We start from the raw sequence: 9,078 nt of genomic DNA, 5'->3' as shown, positions 1-9,078 counted from the left end.
CTGTACTGCTCCTCCCCGCCGCCGCTGCCTGTCCCAGGCCCCGCTGCACTCGCTGCCCCAGGGATCCGACTGTCCCTGCCTCCCACCACGGGCCCGAGCTCCAGGACAGGAGGCCCAGCCATTCCTTTGTGCATTTATTTAGAAAAACAAACAAACACCCCCCCCCCCCCCCCCCCAACACAGAACTGACAAACTTTACAGAGGCAACATTGAGGGGCCAAGCCCCAGCCGTACCAGCCGCCACACCACCGGCCACCCCTGCACCACAAGCTCTGCCACGGGGCCACCACGAAGCAGCAGGACTCGGCCGCTCGGAGCCTGCTGGTCCCCAAGGCAGCTAGGCCAAAAGCCGCCCGCAGCTTTCCAGGAGGGGTGGGTTCAGCAGATGGACAGACGGTGGCACAGCACCGCTGCCCAGCACCCCCTGCCCCAGGCAAAGCCCCCAGGGCGGCAGGAGCCAGGGTACCGGCAGAGCTGCCAGGCAGCACAAGTGCTGGAGGCGAAGGCACCGGGATACAAGGGACGGGGACAGGCCTGGGGGCAGCACGGGGGGGGGGGTCCGCAGCATGGCGGCCCTGCTGCCCTCCAGGGAAAGTGCTGGGAGACGTGGGGGGTGCGGGTGTCTCGAAATAAATTAAGGAAATAACCAGAAAGGCAACAGCGGCGTGGAGAGCACGAGCTCCTGTCCCCCTGCTCCAGGGAGTGGCTGGGGACCAGCACTGACCTGCCGCTCACTGCCAGGCCGGCTGCCCCCCACCATGCCGTCCGTCAGGAGCACCCTGCGTGGCTGCCACTGGCCGCCAGGCTAGCTGTGGAAGGAGCCCACCGACGGCCGGTGCTGCCAGGGCCCGGCTGTGGGGCAGAGCCCCTGGGGCAGCGCAGCGGGGTCCGAGGCAGGGGGGCTGGTGGCCGACTCCTGGGGCTGGGGCGGCTGCCGGGCACCCGCGGAGGCGAGGTACGTGTTGAGGAGCTGGGCGATCTCGTCCACCTGCGGGGCAGAGGGGACACACTGGCTCAGCCCAGGGTGCCCGGCACGCTGGAGCCCCTGGAGGGAAGAAGGAACGGAGGGACGGCTGCCCCTTACCTGGGAGGTCTCAAAGAGCAGATCCCTGTCCTCCACGGAGAGGCGGAAGGTGCTGCTGTCGGAGGCGCCGAAGGAGGAGATGCGGCCATAGCAGAAGCTGTCCAAGGGCTCAGGCTCCCCTGGCTTGTAGAGCGAGACAGCCTTGGCCCCGATGCCCAGCCACAGCCGCTGGGGCCCAGCTCCCACTGGGCTCTGCGGGGAGAGGGGCGTCAGTGCTGCCCGCCGCCAGGGCCGCCCACCGCCCCCGCGCCCCCGGGGCCTCACCGCGCGCAGGTCGACATCGAAGAGCGTGGAGCCGAAGCCAGGCCACTCCCGCACCAGCGCCACGTAGGCAGCCATGGCCTCGGGCCGGCCCATGCCCTGCAGCAGCTTCCACTTCTCCACGATGGCGGCCATGGTGCTGGCCCCCTCCTCTCGCAGGCGGCCCCGCAGGCGCTGGTCCCGCTCCGCCCGCTGCTTGGCCAGCGCCTGGCCCCAGAGCCCGCCGGCCAGCAGCCCTGCGCGCAGCCGGGCCCCCCGGCACTTGGTGGGGGGCCGGCGGCGGGGGGCTGGCAGGCGGGCGTGCAGCACGTGGGGCGGGAAGAGCTCCTCCAGGCGCGGGAAGGGCGCGTGGGTGGAGAAGTCGCTGTTGAGGCTCTGCAGGCGCAGTGCCGCCAGCGTCTGCAGCGTCTCCTCCGACGTGGGCACGTAGCCCCGCAGCACCATCTCGTGCGCCTGCGGGAGGGTGGGGTGAGCCGGCGCGGCGCGGCCACCGCAGCACGGCCACCCCGGCGTGGCACAGCACAGCCAGCCCGGCATGGCTCTCACCTGCTCGAAGAGGAGGGCGAACTCCAGGCTGTCGCGCGGGACGTTGTCCGTGTCCAGGAAGCCGTAGTGCTTGAAGCAGAGCCGGCACGGCGGGTCCTGCTCCCGCTCCTCCCCGGCCAGGCTGCGGCAGAAGCGACCGGCCCCCTCAGCGTGGGGGCAGGTGGGGGGAGGCACCCCCACACCGTCCCCTCCCGCCTGTGACCCCCCGGCCCCTCTCCCCCATAGGCAGCAGAGCGGGACATTTACTTTTCAAACTTGGTGAGGACGTCAGCCAGCAGCGTGGCACTGCCCACGGGCTGCTCCCGCCGCCGGGACTGCTCGTAGAGGGCAAAGAGGTTGGGGCTCTGGGACAGCCCCAGGCGTGACACCAGCTCCCGGGCCACCTGGGGCGAGACAAAGGCAACCGACGATGACTGCGCGTCCCTGGCCGCGGCGCTCAGGGCTGCAAAGGGACACAGACAGGTCATGGCGGGCAAAGGCAAGTGGCCCCTGGCCCCTCTCCGCTGCGGCTCAGCTGGGAGAGACCCACAGGAGCCCCTCGCCTCCCACGGCACGCTGCCCACCCAGCCCCACGTGCCGAAATGTCCCGAGCCCCCTGCCCGGCACAGATGTGGCCCCTCACCTCCTCGGCCGTGGTGTGGGAGCTGATGGCCACGCTGCAGGCAGGCGCCCCCGGGCAGTGCACGGTGCAGATCATCTCCTGCCGCCGCATCAGCACCAGGATCTCCTCCAGGGAGGGCACGCACTCCCGCCCCTTTGTCTTCCCCAGTGCCTCCCGGATAAAGCAGGCGTACTTGGCCATCTCCGAGGCAGGGAACCGGCTCTCTGTCCTGCAAGAGATGCCAGGACGGTCACAGCGGCACTGACCCGATGGGGGTCCCGGCACCCAGTGAGCTCCCTGCCCGCAGCTGGTGCCCGGCAATTCTGCTGGCACTCGCCTGTCCAGGTGGAAGTGCAGGAAGCCCAGGATGGGCGGGGAGGGCAGGAAGGTGCAGCTCATGCAGGTGAGCAGCTGCCAGTAGTGCAGGTCGCCCTGCCCGCCCGGCGCCGGCGGCTCCGTGGTCTGCTTCACCAGCTGGCAGTAGATCTCGTCCACCAGCGGTGGCAGGTCCAGGCAGGTCTGCAGGACGCCCTGCATCAGCGGCACTGGGTCCCGCTCCGACTCCAGCTGCTGCAGCGAGTTGAAGAGCTTCACAGCCTCGTCGCGCAGCGTGGTGTAGCTGCGGGGGCCAGGGGCTGCAGGACAGGATGGGGGTTAACAGTCCCGTGGGCTTTCCCAGGGGGCCCAGCCCAGCACCTGCCCGCGCTGCGCAGCCCCCAGCCCAGCCATTGCTCCTGCCAGCCGGGATTGTGGGACCAGGCTTTGCGTCCCCCCGCCCATCCCTCACCACTTTGGTCCAGGCTGCCGTAGGGGAATGGCAGCAGGGGAGCGTAGAGGGGGCTGCTGGTGTAGCGCAGGATCGGGTTGCAGCGGTAGATCTGCTCCAGGACCTCGGGGCTGCTGCAGTTCTCCTGGGAGGGCGAAGGGATGGCAACAGCTGCCGAGGGGCTGCCCAGCACAGGCACCTGCACCAGGGCAGGCGAGGCCCCGACCATCCGTCCCGGTCCCGGCTCTGCCAACCGCTGCAGGCGCGAGCAGCCCTGTGCCATGGGCTCACCTCAACGTCACGCATGAGCAGCTGGGTGGGCGTCTGGACAGGTGCTTTGCTGTCGATGACCTTCTGCACCGCGCATACCCAGTGCACAGCCTCGTTCAGGTGCTCCGTGTACAGGCGGTAGCAATGCTTCCTGCCAAACACTGTCACGCTCCAGTAGCCTGCAAGGGACAGACAGCTCACCCGCTGCCCACCGGCACCCTTGCCCAAGGACCCCCGCTCCAGCCGGGCTACTCGGCACCCCGGGGCTCAGCACACCCCTCCTCCGGGCGATGGAGGCCTCCTGGGGCTGGGAGGGCGACGCAGGGCACGAGGGGCTGCAAAGGTGCAGCCCAACCAAGGGGTGCCAGCACCTTACCCGTCTCCTTGTAGGTCTGCTTGTCCGGCCACAGCACAGAGCAGAGGCTGGTGAGCACGAGGGAGCCCAGCCGCCGGGCCCCCTTCTCATTGCTGCTGTAGTAGTCCAGGGAGTCGGGAGTCAGCACGAACCAGTACTTCCGAGGCCGGATCCAGGGGGTCTTCACGCCGCCCCGCACCTCCCGCTGCAGCCAGCCTGGGAAGGGGAAGCCTCAGCCCCTGCCACTGGCACCATCTGCCCCACTGGCTCTCCGGTGCAGGGCAGGGTGTGCCCGCTCCCTGCCAGCCCAGCTGGTGCCCCCTGCCCCTCTGGGGCAGGATCCAGCCACAGTCGGGGCACAATCCTGCCAGCCCTGGCTGTGCCCCAGCTGCTCCGGAGACAGAGGCCCCAGTGCCCCAGCCCGGTTGTGCCCACCTTTCACAAGAGCATCATGGTCATCCTCCACTGGCCCTGGGCCCTTCTCCACGATGAGGCTGCGCATCTCCTCTGCAACGAGCAGGGACCTGGGGACGACACGGGGCTGAGCTTGGGTGCCTGAGGGTGCCTCCCATGGCCCCCGAGTGGGGACCTGGCCCGGGGGCTGGGGTGAGCCGGGTCCTGAGGGGCTCCAGGCACCCCACAACCCCATGGTGGGAATGCAGCAGAGCCATCGGGTGCAGATGACCCTGGCTAAAAATAAGCTGTTTGCAGTCACGGCCCTGCCAAGGAATTCGGAAAATGAACAACCAGGAAGGAATGTTGGCAGCAGCGTCGGCACTGGGAGGACGGGGAGCAAGCAGGCCCCTGTGCCCCGGCACCCCATCGCCCCGGGCACACACTGCCCCAAGGCATGGCCTCCGCTGGGGACATGGCCCGGCAGAGCCTCCTGGCCCAACAGAGCCTCCTGGCCCGGGAGGAGCCATGCACGGCCCCCGTTGGCTAAGCATGTGGCAGCCAAGCCATCTGGCATGGCAGAGGGATGGAGACGTGCCCAAGGATGCACCAGGGATGGGGACGGAGTGCAGCAGTCCCGGCTGTGCCATCCTCTGCTCTAGCCGATAGACGGGCACAGCGTGGTGCCGGCCCCATGGGCAGGATGATACGGTGCACAACGGCACCAGTGCATCTTCCCACCGCGTGCCAGGACCCCAGCTCCCACAGCACCATGCGAGGGACGCGACGGGATGTCCAGCGCGCCAGAGGCAGGGTTTCACTCACCGCTCCGAGCCACTGCTGCTGCGGGTGGGCTGGCTCAGGCTCACCTCCAGGGACCCCTGGGGAGGAAGGAGATGTCTCAGACCCACAGTCACTGCCTGGCACCCCCGAACATCCCCCCAGTGACTGCTCGCCTCCTCACCAGCCCAGTGCCAGTGCCAGGCCCAGGACAGGCTTGCATCCTGCTGCCACAGGGCAGGGAGCCCCAGTGCCCCCACAGCCACGGCAGGAGCCAGGGCTGCAGCTGGGGCACCCCAGGGGCGCGGGGGCAGCCGCCGGGCATGCTGGCTGCGTGTCCTCAGCTGACCTGGCAGGCTGAATACCGTGCAGAATTGCACAAGGTCAGTGCTGAGTAATACGCTTACGGCACAAAGTCCCATTGTAATGGGGCCGCTGACTTCCTGCCCGCGGCGGTGGGACACGGCACAGGGAAGTCCCTGGCCCTGCAGCGGGATGGGGACCGGTTCCTCCTCCTCGCGCAGCACAACTTGACGTGGACGGTGCCACTCACGTGATGACCCTGGCACACGTGCTGGGACACGAGGCAGAGCCCAGGCACGGGCAGGCACCGGGTTGGGCAGGATGCCCCGGCAGAGCGGGGTGCGGGGATGTGGCAGCGCCGGCGGATGGTGCCCCGGGAGATGCATGGGCGCTCCTGCCAGCTGCAGCCCAACAGGGCAGCTGGAGGTGCGACAGGCCAGAGCACGCCACGAAACGCCAAGAAAAAGAGACAGCTGCTAAAAATAGTGGCAGGGAGGGGGGAGCTGCTGCAGGTACGGCTGCGCCGCGGGGCAGGGCTGGGCACCGCTGACCCGTGGCATTAAGGGCACCTGTCGCGCAGCGCCGGCGCCTGTGCACGGGGCCAGCTCCTCCAGCGACCGTCCTGCTGCCGAGGCCGGGGAGGGCCCCGCGCACTCCTGCACAGCTGTGGGCACGGAGACGGTGCCCAGCTCCTCACCCGCGGGAGGAGGAGGCGGCGGTGGCGGCCAGCTCCTTCTTGGGGATATAAATAAACAGGAGAGGAGCCACGGCAGCAGGGCCGGCGTAGCTGCTCCCACGCTCCCAGGAAGGGGTGGCCAGCAGTGCGGGTTTCCAAGGACCCCCCGGCCACAGAGAAAGGCTCCCTGGGGAGCTGGCGTCACAGCCGCCCACGCCAGGCTGGACCTCCGGAGCTACCGCGGCCCATGGGACACAGGAAGCCCAAAGACGGCTCCTGCCATTGCCGTGCCCTTGGCATTGCCACTGGTGCCCAGAGGGCCCAGCTCCAGCTCTGCCACTGTCCCCGCTGCCCACCGTCCCGTGGGGCGGGCTCTGCTGGAAGGGGAAGGGGACCCGCTGCCAGGGGACAGCCAGTGTGGGGGGCTCAGGGACGCCCCCAGCCCTGCACAGCCAGGGCAGCCCAGCGGCAGCAGGGCCATGCTGCAGACCTTGCGGCGGGCAGGGGGAGAGGTGCCACAGCAAGTGGGATGGGGCTGTCACCACCCCCCATGTCCCCTCCAGGCAGGGACATGGCCCCATGGCTCCAGGTGCAGGAGGCAGCCGGGACCGGCAGGAGGAAACCCCTGGGAGCCGGGGTTCCCCCCGCCACCCCGCGCTATCAGCCGTCCTCCACGCAGCCCAGCCGGAGGAAGCGCCGGTTTCCGCCGCTCAGCTTCCCTAAACAGAGGAAGCAGCCGGAGCGGGGAGATCCAGGCCTGCTCCCCGCGCCCGGCACGTGCTCCCCAGGCGCTGGCTGCCGGGAACAGTCCCGGCCTGCTCCGGCAGGCCTGTGCAGAGCCGTGGCCGGTCCCTTCGCACCTCGGCCAACCTGACCTCGGCAGCGGCACAGGGCAGGTACAGCCCCGGTGCGGGATCTGGCACCGCCAGCCCCACGGCTCCTGCCCCGAGGAGCAGGCAAAGGCAGGGCAGTGCAGGCAGGGCAGCACTCGGCTCCGCTGGCGGCTCCGCTGCCCCGCCAGCCTTGCGGCGCCTCAGCTTCGGCTGCACCCCAGCACCCAATGGGCGCCCGGGTCCCATCGCCGCGGCATCCCGGGATCCCGCTGGCAGCGGCCCCCGCACCCCTCGGCTCTGCCCCGCGGGCTCCGGGACCCCCAACGCCCGCCCGGAGGCTGCCCCGGGGCGACATCCCCCCCCACGCCCCCTCCGCGCCCCGCGGAGACCCCCCAGCCGGCGGCGGGGACGCGCCAAGTGCAGCCCGGGCGGCGGCACCGGCGGGGACGTGCCCGGGCAGGGCGGCGGCGGGGCTCGCCGGGGCGACGGGGACCGGGCCGGGCCGGGGCAGCGCCGCCGAGCGCGGGGCCCGGTGCCGGACGGCCGCGCCGAGCGGGGCAGAGCCGGGCGGGAGGAGCCGCGCACCGCCGGTACCGCCGCGCCGTGCCCAGCCGCGGCTCCGGTGCCCGTCCCGGAGCCGGTGCCGGGCCCCACCTGGTCTCCCTGGGCGCGGAGCTCGAAGGACGCCTCCTCCTCCTCCTCGGCCTCGCCGTCCGCCTCCCGGTCCGCCTCGCCGTAGTCCCGCCGCAGCAGCGTGAAGCCCTGCCGGCAGCACAGCAGCCACCACAGCCCGCCCGGGAACGGCATCGCCGCGCCGGCACCGGACGGGACGGGACGGGACGGGACGGGACCGGCCCGCCCGCGCCGCGCACCGGCCGCCGCCGCCGCCGCCGGGACCGGCCCCCGCCGCCGAGCCGCCGCCGCCCCGGGCGGGCCGGACCCGGCGCGTCACCGGCCCCCGCCAATCGCCGCGCGCGGCCCGGGGCGGAGCCAGCACGCCCGGGGCGGCGGGGCCGCCGCTTGCGTCATGTGCCGGGCGGGGGCGCGCGCGCCGAACGGGGGGAGCTCCGGGGGCGCCGCACGGCCGGGCTGCGACAGGGCCGGTGCTACCGGAGCCACCGCCGGCACGGCACGCCGGCCACCGCCCGCACCCGGCGTGGGCACCGGCACCGCGTGCAGCCCACCGGCACCAGCACCGGGCACAGGCCCCGTGCCAGGCGGAGCGCGCTAGTTCCAGCAGCCCCGGGGTTTCACTGGCCACGGCGTCGAGCTGCCCCGCGGCACCGGCGCCACGTGCTGCCCCAGCCCCTCCGCGCTGCAGCACCAACGCCCGGCCCGGGAAGGCGGCTCAGCCCGGCGCGGTGCCGAGCCGTGTGCCGGCGGGCAGCACCACGGGCTGCTGGTGCAGGCAGGGGCTCCGCGGGCAGGAGGGCACCGTGCGCAGGCAGGCCTGTCCTGCCGGGCCTCGTGGCACCTTCCCACGCAAGCGGCTGGCAGAGGGGGCTCGTGGTGGGGTCACACCCGGTGCCGCAGTGAAGCGGCATGGCTCGGCTCAGCCCTGTGCCCTGCCCGGTGGCAGAGGGTCCGTGGCACTCTCGAGCCGTGGGTGCCGTGGCGGTGCCCGTGCCCCGGCCCCACTCCTGGAGCCCCAGAAGGGGTTAAGCACATCAGCCGCAGCTCTGGCTTTGCTACAGCTGTTGGGGTCAACACTGTCTCTGGGAGCCCGTGGTGCTGGGATGCGCACGCAGGAAGCGCCGGCTGCCAGCTCTCCTCCCACGCAGCCAGCGCCGGGCCTGCGCCGGGGGCTGAGCCCTGCTGTGGGGCCGGCAGGGCAGCTGGGGCAGGCATGGGCACCGGGGCTGAGCCCGCCAGCCATGGGGTGGGAAGGAACCAGCGTGGGGCCGGGCAATGTGGGGAGATGGTGGCACAGCTGTGGGGCAGCCCCAGGCGCGGCTGTGGGGCCGGTTCTGGGGCCAACCCCGGCACTGCCATGGGGCCAGCAGAGGAAGGGAGCGAGGCCACCCGAGGCTGCGGGCTGGGCAGGGAGCAGGGGCAGCTGTGCTGCTGGGCCAGGTACTGCCCAAATCCGGCCCTTGCTCCCTGCCAGTGGCAGGGTCAGCGGAGGGCTGCGGGGGCCGGGGGCCCATCACCCTGGCTCTGCGGCTGCTGCGTGGGGATGCAGCTGCAGCTCCTGAGTCAGCGGTAATTGC

At 71.6% G+C, this 9,078-nt stretch overlaps 1 protein-coding gene across 2 annotated transcripts; it reads right to left on the bottom strand.

Moving 5' to 3' along the window:
• Window positions 1-126: 126 nt before the first annotated feature.
• PLEKHH3 (pleckstrin homology, MyTH4 and FERM domain containing H3) lies at window positions 127-7,774 on the bottom strand. Of its 2 annotated transcripts, XM_030022234.2 has the most exons (13): window positions 7,523-7,773; window positions 5,102-5,157; window positions 4,319-4,407; window positions 3,905-4,099; window positions 3,550-3,707; window positions 3,280-3,403; window positions 2,830-3,127; window positions 2,514-2,721; window positions 2,138-2,274; window positions 1,892-2,012; window positions 1,349-1,798; window positions 1,085-1,276; window positions 133-988 (listed from the first exon to the last, which is right to left on the bottom strand). In XM_030022234.2, exons 1-13 carry the CDS (start codon window positions 7,673-7,675, stop codon window positions 806-808), a joined length of 2,364 nt encoding a protein of 787 aa, XP_029878094.1. In that variant the 5' UTR covers window positions 7,676-7,773; the 3' UTR covers window positions 133-805. The 2 variants fall into 2 exon arrangements, with proteins under 2 accessions (XP_029878093.1, XP_029878094.1); XM_030022233.2 differs by having other exon boundaries at window positions 127-988; window positions 1,085-1,798; window positions 7,523-7,774.
• Between the last annotated feature and the right edge of the window lie 1,304 nt (window positions 7,775-9,078).

This window comes from Aquila chrysaetos, chromosome 8 (assembly GCF_900496995.4).
Source record: "Aquila chrysaetos chrysaetos chromosome 8, bAquChr1.4, whole genome shotgun sequence".
Classification (NCBI taxonomy): Eukaryota; Metazoa; Chordata; class Aves; order Accipitriformes; family Accipitridae; genus Aquila; species Aquila chrysaetos.
This window is presented reverse-complemented; position numbering and strand designations above follow the sequence as displayed.